The 15,000-nt window shown below is 44.9% G+C and overlaps 1 protein-coding gene across 2 annotated transcripts in view; it reads right to left on the bottom strand.

Annotated features, from left to right (window-relative positions):
* zfpm2a (zinc finger protein, FOG family member 2a) overlaps positions 1 to 15,000 on the bottom strand; it is a gene marked incomplete at its 3' end in the record, with an annotated part of 110,482 nt that overhangs the window by 34,607 nt on the left and 60,875 nt on the right. For both annotated transcript variants that reach the window (XM_080005083.1, XM_080005084.1), the window contains exon 5: positions 7,292 to 7,403. In XM_080005083.1, coding sequence (XP_079861209.1) covers positions 7,292 to 7,403 — 112 coding nt within the window. The remainder of the gene's footprint in view (positions 1 to 7,291; positions 7,404 to 15,000) is intronic.

Genomic DNA, 15,000 nt, shown 5'->3' with positions numbered 1-15,000 from the left:
GGTAGATGTGCAGAAAGGCCCCTCTCTCCAGCTCTCAAGCTTTTGTCTTTGATTATCCCTGCGCAAACACGCCTCCAAGACGCCCCCCACACCGCCCCAACCCCCCCAAACACCCTCCCACCACAGCCTCCTCCTGCACCCACACACGCACGTACGCACGCACGCACGCACGCACGCACGCACGCACGCACGCACGCACACACTCTCTCTTGCACTGCTTCTGGATGAGGATCTTGGAGGGGGTTGACTCTGACCAATGGCATCCAACAGCAGGGCTTTATCCTAAAGCACATTGACAATGCTTTTCACACCTACTTAGCACAGCAGAGATGTGGGCGGCGGACTGGATCATACTCAGGCCTAAAAGCAGGCTAAGGGCTTTTAGACGACACGCAAACGCGCACGAGCACGCACGCACACATACACACACGCACACAGACACACACACACACACACACACACACACACACACACACACACACACACACACACACAGAATGGAGTCTTTAATTACTGACTTGAGATCTGGGTAGTAGATTAAAAAGAACTCGCAAAGGCTTATTTTCATGTCCGCAGAATTTTTCAATGAATATAAAAATGGCCATTGATTATGCTGTTAAGCGAGGGAGGGAAGTTCAGAAGAGAAATGTAAAGTATATATAATCACATTAACTTAGCAGTGATTAATGGAATAAAAATTTTGATCTTTTGGGCCATCTCTACTGGACTAATTCTACACTGCCAGAGACACATTCTAAATATTAAGAGGAAGCTCCTCAAAATCCACTTAAGCAATTTTAGCCTTTAAGGACATCTTCGAAAAGGCAGAACGTTTAGAGGGCAGGAGTTTGCTTCGGACATGTCGCACAGGTTTTTGGAAAACTAGACGTCTTTGAAAAGTCCAAACAATGTCTGAATCTAATGTCTGTCCTCCATGTTTATGGACTAACAGCACAAAAAACACAAAAACACACACACACTCACACACACACAAAAACGCATGCAGGCACGCACGCACACACACAAACACATGCACGGACGCACGCACACACACACACATGCACACACACACACACACACACACACACAGACTTCTCCTTCCCTCCCACATGCTCAGCCTCTGATCAATACCGAGGTATTTCTCATCATCGATTATACAATTATGGAGAAGTTCGATCGACGTCAGTCGGGGGCATGCGAGCACACGCTCAGACACCGCCTGTGGCAGAGGGTGAGGAACGAGGGAGGAAGCTCCCACTTCACAGTGATTTTTTTTCCCTTCTTCCCGGGGTGCTTAAAGGGAGCTCGGTGTAGTCCAGGTACTTCACTCAGATGATTATAATGCCACGAGGGTGCAATACATCACTCTTATTAGCCACACTGGAGCACAATGGTATCATAATTAATGGTCGCAGCAGGATTGAACGCTGCCCTGACATGGAAAAGTGGGCCTACTTAAGCTGTACAAGGCATTTAAATATTCAGAGTGAATGGCACAACCCAAACCCTCCTGCTCTAAGGACAGCCCACGCTCATTAGCCCAGCACCCTCCGTGGCACCGATACAAGCACCGGCGTCTGTGCTCACACGCATAAGCAAGTCACAGCACACACACGCACGCACACACACACACACACACACACAAGCAAACTAATTGACTCTATAAACAAAATGTTAAAAGCAGATACATGAAAAGCTGCGGTCTAAGGTGCCTCGTCTCTTGTTCCTCATCAGTGCCCATCACTCCTTTTAAATCTTCTCCCCGTATTGTGGTTTTTGTCTCGTGGCTTAGGCTGCGCTTAATGCAGATGGACACATATGTGTCAGCAACCATTATGCGAATTGTCTGTAACACCATTTTGTGTGTGTGTGTATGTGTTTGCTTGGTGCTGTGACAGAACGTGGTGTCTGGAGTCTGCTGTGCTATAGCGCAGGGGAGCAGCCTGCGCCACGAGAACAATGCACATAAAAGGCTGTTTGGAGGAAGCGTCTGGAGCCGCCGTCTTCTGGGCGCCTCTGAATGGAGCGACTACGCAGCGTGGTGGTGCGTTCAAGTGGAACGCTTGCATGCGTGTGCAAGAGGAAAAAATAAATAAAAACACAACCTGGCCTCTCATGCACGTTAGCGTACCAGCCAGAAAGGACGGATGTGAGGGGAGAGGGGTGTGTGTGTATGTCAGTGTGTGTGTGTGTGTGTGTGTGTGTGTGTGTGTGTGTGTATGTCAGTGTGTGTGTGTGTGTGTGTGTGTGTGTGTGTGTGTGTGTGTGTGTGTTTGTGTATGTGAATGCCTGAGCTCCCAAATGCATGTGTGGGCCGGTTAAAGTCCTCTCATATCCCCATATGATGTGGATTCTCTCGTCTTGAGCCCCCCAGCTTCACAGCCCCCGCCCAGAGCCACGTCCTCCCCCGCTCGCTCCAGCCTGACCACGGTGACTTATCGCGTGGCTCGGTGCAATCAATTATTGTTGCAGTGGAATCATTAATAATTTCCTAATGAAAACGATTCTGTTGATCTCTGTTGTATTTTAATTAAACGTAATTAGGCCGCTGCTCGGAGCTGTGGCTGGGACTCCTTTAGGGTACAATTTTGTTTTAATACACTGATAATGAAATTTTTACATTGCGCCAGTTGTTTAGTTATTATGCAGTCGCACTATTTCCCTATGTTCACAGATAACAGATAATAACCCCGTTCACACCTCCTGTTTGCCACAGTCGTTTTAAAAGAAGAGGGTTGAAATGAACAATTAAACGTTGAACTGTAAGAGCCTCTCTCTCTCTTTCTCTCCGCTCGCCCCTTTGACACCACACACGCTGCCAAAGAACACTGCGGAATGTTCATCGGCAGCGGCCCTTCCCTTTTATCCACGTACGGCGGCGTGGACGAAGCATCTTTTGCATGTCTACACACTGCGGTCACGTCGGACCGAAAGCGGGACCGGCAAGGCCGGTGAACTTGTCTGTTCTGGCCGCTTCTACGCGGCCAGAACAGACAAGTTCACCGCGCCTATCGCCCAAGAGTGAAGGTGTGGAAAAAAATATTTTAAAAAGATCTGATGGCAAGGACTTAGCGAAACTCGAAATAACACAAAAACGTAGCGAGTTGGCTCACACTGCGCTGAGTGGGCTTATGTAAAACGACCCAGTTACATTGGTCAATTTCCGCACGAATAATGGGCTAAGTTGCTCCGGAGACTTATTGGACATGCTGCATGTGAACGTGGTCTGGCTTAAGAGGCTTACTGTTGAAAAGTTTAGGTGACCTCTGAATAATACACCATAACGTGGTCACAGCCAGCATGTGTGTGTTGTTTGAAAAGCGCTCAGATGTCAGGTGCCGGCACAGGGATGTTTGAGGGTTCAACCCATAAACGTACCATCAGAATCATATCATCGATCATATCACCATGTTTCTTTGCAAATATACCCAAGCTGCGAAAATATGTATTCAAACGGTAAAATATGTAAACATTACACATAATTAACCGAGTACTAGCTTTCATTTTCCTCCAAGGAAGAATATATATAATATTTTTGAAAAAGTTAATACGATTACCTACGGTAGATGAAACTACATATTGTATTGAGACCTGCTTGGTCATAATATCCACATTACTAATGATTGTTTCTCATATATTTCTAATGTGTAAATATCTGATAAAAGTACCAAATAGTAATCCCCCGAATATCGTCAAATTATCAATATCGAGGTATTTCTAAAACAATATTTTGGTGCTGAATTTTGTCGATATCGCACTACAATACACTGTTATCTCTATCAGATCTGCCTTCTCTGTGTACTGTCACAGTTTCTCACCAGTGTGTTAGTCATTGTTAGGTGGAATTCTCCAATGGTTTTCACGTCCCCATACTCTCCGTCGCTCCCTCCACCGATCCCTCTGTCCCTATCTGTCATTCCCTCTCTCCCTCCCTCTCCGCCCTCTGTCTCCAGCTTTACTGTAACATGTAATTACTCTACGGACCTGCTGCCTGTTTCAAGAAACTTCCGCGGTTCAAAGAAACTGTCGGAGTGTGGAGGAGAGCATTGTGGGAGTTCCAGGTGGATTTCTCGATAATGAGTTAGCGCGGTAGTAGAGCTGAGAGTTTTAGTAATGGCTGGCTGCTAAGGCTCTTCCTGGGAGTTTAATGTAAAACAAATAGGGCCACGTTGACAGCCTGAGAAAAACAGATATTGTACCCTTCCACTTCAGGGCTCTATCGGCTTCCAGTTTTATAACCAAAAAAAAAAAAAAAAATTGAGAACGATTTATATTCATGAAGAGATTCTCTAGTTCATAGTTGGAGTCTTTTCCGTGTCTAAAACGTTATAATTTTTCTTTGACTTTTGATTTGTTGGTATAAATTTTAATTTATCTGTCAATCCGAACTGAACGATACAGGCAGCGATGCTCCGTAACGACCCAAAAAGAGAGACAGTTTTGCCGCTGACAAAAAAAAACGAAATAAAAAAATAGGACCCAAAAAGAGGCTCAAAAAATAGAACTTGTCATTTCACACTTAAGGGGTTAGCTTGTCTTGGTGTTGCCGACTGGGGGCACCCCGAGGGTCACTCGACCAAACCAGCCGCCACTTGTTACACTCCCTGCTCCATGTATTATACATTACACCATGCAGGAATACAAATCTCACAGGAATCATTTTAACTGCTGCCTGTCCTTTTCTCTCCCTTCCGCACATTTCCCTGTCTTCCTGAATGACAGCTGCTGAGGACTGATGGGCAGCAGTACATAATGCTGGACCGAAAAAAAAAAAAAAGGAATCAACTGGCCAAATGGCCAAAGGTGAGCACCACTCAAATTCATCAGCCGTCCTTGCCGAGCGATACTCGCCTCTGCAGTCACACTCAGGCACCTCGGCTGCACTGCCACGGCTTCTTCGGGAGGTTCCGGATCGAGCCGACCGGATTGAAACGCGAGCGAAAAGCTGGCAAAGTCAAAGCGCACTGTACATTGAGATATATTCACAGTGTTTTCCCGCGAGAAAATCGTCTGAGGGGGGAAAATAAAAAAGCGTCCCACGGGGAGGAAACAACACGGTGGGAGGAGCACGCAAACAGCGGTGGCCTTGGCAGCGCTGCAGGGCGTCTTGGGAGCCGGTTCGCTAAGACGGTGATACCCGATTTAAGAATCCTAAACACCTAGGGCTGGGCCCGAGAATCGATATCATTTCGATATATCCTGATATGAGACTAGATATCGTCTGGTATTTAAGTTGTCGTCATATTGCGATGGAGTTAGCTCCTCCTGAGGGCTGCATTCCTGTGAAGTAATGCAATTTTCTGGAGGTCATAGACCGTTCTAGCTGTTCCAATCAATGCCTCTGTGATAATATCCACATTATTGACAATTGATTCTCAAATATTTATTTTGATTAAATATCTTGAATACATGAGCACACCAATTGTCGTCTCCAAACTGTCACCATAATGACCATTACCAAGGTACTGGTAGCCCCACCAGCACCCGACGACGACCGCGCAGCGCGGGCGGCTTTCCCAACTCCGCTCCCGACGCGGAAGTGTAAACGAGTGACGACGAACGCGACAAACAATCGCGGCGTAAGAAATCAACTGAGAACACGGGGAAAACAAAAGGATTAATCACCGCGAGGCGACGACGAGAGATGTTTCTGTTTCCCCTTCCGAGATCCAAATTAATTCTCCGATCGCTCGATTCTTGGCCCTTATCCGTCATCATCTGTGATTATACCGCGCGTGACAAACGAATACTAATATGCCGTGACACAAGGGGGACGCGGAGACGCTCTCCTATTCAATTTAACGGGGTCACAGACGCAGGCGATGTGACTCGGTGAGACGCAGTGAGGACGGAGCAGAGCGGGAGTCTAAAGGGTTTGTTTCTCCTCCAATCTGGAGGATATCTCGGACTATGCGTACGAAGGGCGGGGGGTGGGGAAGTGACGATATAGACTTAAACAAAACGTGATAAATCCTGTTATTGCCACTTTTTCTTTTTTTGTTTCATGCAGTCCCCTCGAAAAAAAAAAAAAAAAAAAAAAAAAAAAAAAAAGATTAGAAGATTTTTTATTTTTTCCTTTTTTTTTTAACGAAGTGCATAATCTTCTTTAACAGCTTATCAAAACTTTAATGATTTGGTGATAAAGAGCACAAAGTTAAGTAGCCGGTTAAGAGGATAACTCCCCAGTGCAGTCTAGTGATTAGCAGATGAGAATTGGGAGACCGAAAATCCGGGTTGCAAATCCCACTCCTGCCACTTATTCACTTTGAGGCAAAGGAAGCTCCGTTTCAGCTTTGGGGTATTGTCACGGGGTAATCATTTTGAAAAGTGATAAATGGAACCCCCCCCCCCCCCACCCTTCTCGTCGCCCTTTGGAGTCCCCGTCTTTATTTACTTATTTATTTCGCTGTGTCTCTACGTTTAGGCACCCGTCATGACCCAATTATAGCTTCGGAGGAGCCTTTCACGGGGAGTGAGATGCCGAACGCGGTGGATGTGGGGCGGGGCGCGTCTCAGCCGGCGTCTCCCCGTGCAGCCCGGGCCCTTCAGACACCTGCGCGGGGCGATTTTTAATGAGGCCGTTCCTCAAATCAGCGCATTGTTTGAAGTTTATTTTCGGGTAGTGGAAGTCGGTTCTGCTTTTATCGGCTGAGGGTCATAGTTCATTTCATGTTAAATACTTAGTCATGTGATTCGGGGACACACTGTGGTGTTTCAGAATCATATGTGGTAATAGGTATTGATTTTAATTTATCAGAATGTATCTATTTATCAGAGACAAATACATCCATGGAATAAAAGCAGTAACTTGTAGGAACTCAATTTTGAGATAGAGAGGGAGAGATTAAAGGGTGAAAAAAAAACAACAACAACAAAAGCAACAGGGCGTTATTTACTTGGTAAAATATTAAAACTATTAACTCTGTGTGTCAGGTGATGTCTCCCTGCTTCTAATCAGAGTTTTAGTGATCCAAATTACCCTACAGATGAGCAAAACAGATAGTGTGTGTGTGTGTGTGTGTGTCTGTGTGTGTGTGTGTACGTGTGCATGTGCGTGTACATGTGTGTGTGTGTGTGTGTGCGCGCACGCGTGTGCGTGCGTGTGTGTGTGTGTACTGTGTGTGTGTGTGTTGGAGTTAAACAGAGCCAGACAGATGGAGGAAAACGTGAGTGTAACAACAGAGGAGCAGAGAGAGAGGGAGAAGACGGGCAGAGGTGCGTTGTGGGTCTTTGCGGCGGCACGGCGAGCCTCGCGCAGGGGAGATAATGGAGGCAGCCGCTGTTTGCTTACCTTTGCTGTACACCACACAGTTGTTTTTGTTGTCTTCCGCTCCTTGCCAAGTCACATCCAGCAGCCACCTGGGGCCGGCGCTCAGCACCACCGGGACCGAGCTCTTCGTCTTCTGGACGGGAATAGATAACAAACACTAATCATTTGCTTATTCTGGTGATTAAAGAAACGTTAATGGCCACTGAGTTACGCTCTCGTCCCGCCGCGATTGGCCGTGAAGGGACAATGTAAAAAAAAAAAAAAAAAAAAAAAGAAGAGGAAAAAAAAAACCTCCATGCGCCGCACGAGTCTCCCCAATTATTCCAGTTTTTTCCCCCTACAAAGCATCACATTTGCATGATTTTAGTGTGTGTGTGAAAATATGCGCTTTGTCTGTATGCCATCCGAACAGAGGAATTAGCAGCGATACAGATTAAGAATCTCTCAGGTGTCAAAACAACAACAACAAGAGAAGACAAAGGAGGAGAACAGAGGCGCACCGATGACTCTTCGAGGGAAAGAGGCGAGTGTCCAGCAGTGAACTTTGGGCGCTCGTGCCTCGCTATCGCTGGGGTCTCACCACCCGCCCCGCCCACACCCCCAATAACCAGGGGAGATTTTAAAAGTGTCAGGATCCATTTCAAAGGGCGATTGAGGTTACAGTTTTATAATATTGTGAAAGAAATTATTTCGAATGCGTAAGATCATTTTTCTTCCCGGTCATAGGTCAAACATGGCATTTAAAGTTATTTCTACGGGAGGGGACGCAGGGAAATAGATCACAGGGCCCGCCAGAAAACGCTTGCATACGTCGTCGATCGTCCAGATTGTGGCTGGCGCAATTTATTCTTATATGTTGTTAAATTGTTTGATTCAATTTTTTTAACTGTACAAAGTGTAACAGTGAGCGCTAATGCAGAGTCGCTGCACTGGCCAACAGCGGTAGGGTGCAGTCGGCCATTACTCAGAGGCAATATGTCGGTGTTCAAGGCCATTACTTTCCAACCCCCAGGCCCCCCTTCATTAGGGCGCCACAGAAATAGTCAAGCTAAGAGAAAATGGAATGGGGGCGCAATCGCAATCACAACAATTCATTTCTTTCGTTTTTCCCATCTGAAGCGGACAGCTGCAAGACGCTGTCCATCTGCCTAATGCAACAGAAACACAGCCTTCTCCTTCCGACGCTTTCCGCTCATTTCGGCTCTGCCAAGGCAACAACCTTCAAGGATAAATGCAAATGTCACTTGAGCATGTTAAAGGTCTGAATTGGCACAGATATACGCCCTGGATGAGCACGGCGCTTCAGTGGTGCCTCCATGCAACATCTACGACTACACACACACACACACACACACATGCTTATACACAGGCACACATTTATTTTTATATGCACTCCATCCATTCAGGAACGGGTAGGGGGGGGGACAAGATGTTTTTTTTTGTGAGCTTGATTTAAAAATAGTGAAACACATTTTCAGAGAAGCAAATGAATTTTGTCCGCGGAATTAATCAAACAAGCAGCGACAAAATAGCAGCAATTACTAAGGAGACCTGCGATAGCTCTGCACTCTGTTGATCTGTATTCCCAGACTGATCTAACCCCTCACAGACAGCAAATTGTGTCTGCGCGCTGATATTCTTATTCCGTCTTTTGGCATCTTCTCAGCCCGTCCTGGCAGCAGATGAAACAGAGTGGCAACCTCTGTAATTCAAGTCATCTTCCATTTCACATCTTAAATTAGCCCCACAATAAAGTCTTATATCTGGATAACCTGAGAATCTCACGCCCTTGTCAAAGGAGCAGAGCAGACCGGCCGATTGTTGCTAGGACAACTATCTGAAATGGGAATCGGATTAACCCTTTCTTAGATCTCCAGACGGGAGCCATCTCTTATTCAGCAGCGAGGGGCCTCTCTCCTGTCCCCCGGAACCGCTGGGAATTCATGATATTCCCGCTTCTCTTAACGCAGCGAACCGGGGAGAAAAATATCACCCTGGCCAGAGGTGAGTGGTGAGCTTAATTTATATTTTCTCGTGCAAATTACTCAGTTTTTTTTTTTTTTTGTTATTGGCCTTTTTTTTTTTTTATTAAATTCCACATAATGAAACCGTAAATTGAAAAGGCCATTATAATAGGTTTTTAATTCACCCCAAATTGTTTAAAAGAAAAACAGTTGTGAATTGAATAGACAGCAAACACTCCATCTTCTTTGATGTATGAGCTGCCATAGACAAAGAAATGCAGAGGAGCAGCTGCCTGCACTATATTTGGGATTAAGACGTGATGGCGTCACGGCGAGGAGGAGCGTCTGAAAATGCAAATGAAAAACTCTCTTAGCGCGACCAAATCAGCGGGCCTCAGCGTCCAAGGCCAGAGGAAATATAGATTGACAGGCAGAAAATTATGATTTCCCCGGAGTGAGGGAGTGGATGACAAACGGGCTTCGGCAAACATCTCCTTTTTTTTTTATATTCCCCGCTATGCAGGGGATGTGACGTATGGATTCTCTTTCCTGTCCAGAATTTTCCCAAAGCGAAACAAATGGGAGTTTAAAAATTAACTGTTGCCTTTTGCACATTTAAATAAGTTAAGTGTTCATTTATTTTTTATTTTTTTGCGGGGGGTATGGAATATGATGCCTTTTTTTCTATTCCTATTGTAATATATGTAAAGACAAAAAATACAATTTTTTGTATAAAAGATAAACACTTGTGTTCCTAAAAATCATATATTTTCCGATGATATTTCAAATACATATTTCAAATATAGAAAATATCCATGCAACATTTCGCAAGGTTCAAAAATAGCATGTATTTCACACATGGTTAAGGACAAAAAACCCGTGTTCTCTTCGCCCCATGCGGTGCGTTATGGTTTATCCTCCCCCTGCCTTCACTCCAGTGGTTTCAATACTCTCCCAGGTGCTTTTTTTCCCCCAGCCCTGAGCTCTGTTACCGTCCATCGTGTAAGAGATACAGCGACCAAAACAGTGTAGTCAGCGAGGAAGTGATTACAAAACTGATGCTCCAAATTCGCTATAAAATGAAAATCAATATTTCCACAAGTTGCTGCAACATAAAAGATAACCTTCATTGATTTTTCTAGACTTAGGCCTCTGTGATAAAATCTAATATAAATTTTCAGCCGCACGGATTTGGATCAGAGCGGAGCAGGGGCTGAGCGATAAGTTCCGCGTACATCTCTCAGAGTTGGATTCCGCCCCCCACCCCTCTCCTTTCCTTCTTCGGCGGCAGGGCTGCACTATTTATAATTGGCCCTGCGCGAGCAAAAGCTTCTATCAGGAATCTGTTCTAATTTTTATTACTGAGAAGCTAAAGCCTGTTCCAGATAATTTGGACATTTCAGGGGAATTGTGATAGAGCTGATGGCACAGCCGGACCGACTCCAGAAAGGAGGTAACCTGTAATAGCCTCTGTGGCTGCGCTGATTAAATGTTGCCATAGATGAAAGACCTGCCATCACCGCAATAAATTAACCAATCACACAAATCCCAAGTCGCTACTAATCCCTCCTTGATACCATGATCCTCTGATCAGCTGAAGGAGGTGAAGAAGAAAGTGGCTTGTGACACTCAGTCTTCCCCTAACTCCCTGCCTCCCTGTGTAAACAACGAGCTAATGATATCGCCGCTGACCATTTCGCCACTGCCGGCGACTCTTAACCCGCTTCACGGTCAGGGCGGGTGAAATCGATACCAACCTTGGTGGGAATGATTCTTTCCCTCATCTCTCTCTCTCTCTCCTTTTTTTTTTCCCCCTCCCCCTCCCCTTCCAACAAGGTCACCGACTGGTACTGTATCCGTCTTGATCCCACGGCTGCCGGATTTGGACGAGCGAGAGATCAAAAACTGTGCCGTCTGAATATCTCAACGCGCGCATGGGGCTCGTCTATCTCGCTTTCAGCACACCCTCGGTATAAAGAACCGCCATTTTACATTCTTGAAAAAAGAAAAAAGAAAAAGCCTCATCTAAATTATAACATTGTCAAGAATGCTATAAAAATCCCATCCTTGTTTTTAGATTATATTACGTATATTATTTTATTATATACATTATATATATTTTTTATATTCCTACTATTTAGCAGCCGAAGCGTTGGTTCTATATTTTACATATTTATAGGGTACATATTTATATTTATACAGTGGTTTTGTCGGCTGCTGCCAAATTGAATTAATGATGAATATTGCATGTTAATTTCCCCGTTGCTTGCCTTGTCTCTCGCACACATTACATTCGACCCAGTAATAGCATCCCGGCACCGTGTCACCAATATTTCTGACACTTCATGTCCATTCAAGGACACACTGCATCACAAAAAAGAAGCTTAAAAAAAAAAAAAAAAACCCCAACAACCACAAAAAAGAACAACCCAATGTATGGGTTATGTCAAGTCTATATGTCCAGTGTTTCTAACATGGGGCACGAGGATAAAGGATTTGTACCTGTTTTACCAGTCAGTTTACAGCAGACAGCACAGTCACACCTTGATAACGTCCATTGCAATTAGTTGTTCAGCGTGATGAAACAAATTGCATGTGGTCAACTGGAAATTTCATTAAGGGAGATTTTCCTCTAGGCCTCGTTATCGCTCTGCGTATTAATATTTTTCCTAGCCCCAAGGAAGGATGGGTTGCATGGGTCTTTTTGTCGAATAAATGGCCAAAACCTAGCTCACGGTCTCCGAGGCACGATGTGTGCCGAGAGAGGAGTGTGTTCAGTGCACGGTTAGTTAGCTGCTGCATATTTTTCACCGCAGCCCAAAATAAGATTCTCTGTCAACATCCTACATAAACTGGAAAATGCCTCCGTTTCGCAAGTCTGCTTTTGTGTCACCTTCGCCTCTTCCAAATGGCTACGGTTACATCTGCAGAAATGAAAAGATACCTGCGTAGTGCATTCATTCTTTACCCCCCTCTGTCAGGGGCTACAGCATCTGCTATTGGGAGACTAAATAACGGAAATATGCAGGAATTGCACACTAATTCCCTTTAGAGATAGATCTTGGCTGGTGCCCTGTCATAAATCAGAGAATTTCGATATGAAATGAGGCAAGCTGCTCTAATCATTTCTGCATTTCAAATTGGATCACTGGCTCAATCGCTTGGCTTTTAAACTGCTTGCCTAAGAGCAAATGTGAGGTGGGAGATAATTCGGCTGAAATCTCTTCCTGCTCCGTGCCGCAGTTAGTTTACTGCTTGAGTGCAAGAGAATGCTTTTTTTCTTCCCTTAGCCCATCTTTCTCTTTTCAACTTTGTTAAATTGACTTTTCATTTTAAAATCGATTAAATTGAGAGAGTCACTGCTGTTCCCGGAATCTTTAAAGGGACACCCATCACTGTGCGCATGTGCCTTTATTCAGAGGCTGCTATCATGGCGGCGCTATGGGGAATAAATATTTTCTCATTTAAATGACCTTTTATCCTGCTGACTGGGCTGTAAGCATCAAAGTTCATGTGCTGTATTAGCTATTACTTATTTCAGACCATCTAAATGGTCACTGCAGCCATATTTATATTCACTATGGTTGGTGTGCATTATTATTGTGGGTTTAGTAATTTGTTTGAGCCACAGTAGAGTGATAATAAAGCATTGCTCGCACTTATTATTTTTGATAGAGCAGTAATGCTAAGTGACATACAAGGCGCATTTACGTTCTTCAACTAATTGTTCAGCATTTTTGTATTTTTTTTTATGAAATAGCTTTTTGCGGCTTATTGAGTCAGGGAGAGCAGCACTGAGGGATGGAGGCTTCCATTCCTTCACTGTTCTCTACCCTGGACCTGGAGGCACTTTGAGGTGCTGTAGCTCTGCAGCCATCCAGTTAAGCCTTAGAGACAAGCACTCTCCTCTCCTTTCTCTACCCCTTCTCCACTTGGTATCCTCCCCTCTCTCTCTGCATAGAGAGCCTACAAAACTGCCTCATGTTTCATTCAAGGGTTATGCATGCCATTTCCCCCACTGTAAATATATATTAAAAAAAAAGAAAATCCTCTCACTTTGCCGTAGCAAAATATGACAAGCTGCCCAAGTTCTATGTAGTGGAGCATGCTTAATTCAAAATTACATTTGTCTGCAGGTGCAGCGCCATTACTATGCATAAGCTGCATGTACCAAGAATTTTTGAAAGTTGTAAACAAGAGAAAACCCACTTTGTAATGCATCCTTAATGATGTCTTGGAGGTAGAGCGCACATGCATACGTGCACGCATGTTGGCCCTGTGTTTGGCTTTCGGTCACGAGGGGACGAAACATGCCCTGCCTTCAGTTGTCAGTGTTTGAATAATTTGAAATTTCCCATTTCATTTCAATTCAATTGGAAAGGACTTGTTTGATCTTTTGCATGTAAGTTGGAGTTTGACTCCTGGAGCAGCGAGAGGCTGTGTGGGGAGACATAATAGGGAACCCGAAGCCAGTAATGTTCACCTGTATGGATATTACCATCGGCCCCAGGGGGTCAAGGTGGCAGGTAGCATATTCACAGGACAGCTCCGCTCTGTCTGTCTCACGAATAAACATTCTGAAGGGATTTTTCCTTTTTGGGAAACTGAGGCTCGGGAGTTCATCAGTGAATTGGGTCACAACAAATGACCCCCCCCCCCCCCCCCCCCCCTTATAACCACAAACTGAGTGCGAGGATCAGTCAGGGGAAGCAAATAAAGACAAACAATCAAGTCGTAGGCATGATGCTGGAGTAAAGCTCCTGACTACCGATAAACCCCTGTGCCACCCTGGAGATATTGGATTTTAATATTCTTTTGAACTCCTCTTTCCTCTCAGGTGAAGTCACATATTTCACTGTGCATTATAATAGAATCGACCTCATGTGTGAGTTTTCTTCTCCTGATTCAATAAACTCGGCTCTAGCTACATATAAAGTACACAGAATAATAATTATATTATTAATAATTAAAAATCAACGACATCCAAGTGCTTATCCAGATCAGAGTCTATATCGATGAGTTTTGTAATTATTAAACAAATGAAGTAAAGGCATCTGATAATTAGCACGCCAGTTGATCATCTACTGTACGTATGCCGCAACGTTCAATAGTTTAATCTCTTGTGTGCACTTTAGAGAAATGGGGTCTCACTAAATCCACCTTAAAGACCAACAATATTTACACCGAGTTAAGTAAATAAGATAAAGATGGTGAACTTGCCCCTCGCTAAATGCATTAGACGTGAACTCTCTTATCAGAGTCTCAGCACACGGACTTTTAAAAGATGGGTTTCCTGCACTGCAAATGGTCTTTGTTACCCAATTAGTTTGCTGACGACCCCGTGGTGTAATATTCCTGACGGCCTCATACTCACACAGTACCTTCACTGTGTGGTGGTGCGAGTCCTTCGGGCCTGAGGACCGCCCAGTGCTCAGCGATCACAGCTCGTCTCTTGAAAAGCTCACTGGATATCATGGCAACATGGCCGAGGAGTCCAGCGTTTAAAGCATAATTTCGATATGGATATGCATTGTTTTCTGGTTACTTCATTAATCTGGACGGCTTTGACCGGACTTTGTCTTTGGGCTTTGTCGGGCTTTGAGCCAGGAACGAGGCTGAAGGTCTGAAGGCTTAGGCCAGGACGGAGGAGCGACAGACTTATCGAGGTCCAGCAGAAGGGCCTCGCCTCCCTGTAGGGTGGCCGTCCTTCTCGCTCTAAAGGAGGTGAATCGAGCGAGTCCCCGTGTTCCTCCACTTTGAGAAACG

This window comes from Zeus faber (genome assembly GCF_960531495.2).
Source record: "Zeus faber genome assembly, chromosome: 8".
In the NCBI taxonomy this organism is placed as follows: domain Eukaryota; kingdom Metazoa; phylum Chordata; class Actinopteri; order Zeiformes; family Zeidae; genus Zeus; species Zeus faber.
The sequence above is the reverse complement of the archived record's forward strand: the minus strand, read 5'-3'. Positions and strand labels throughout refer to the sequence as shown.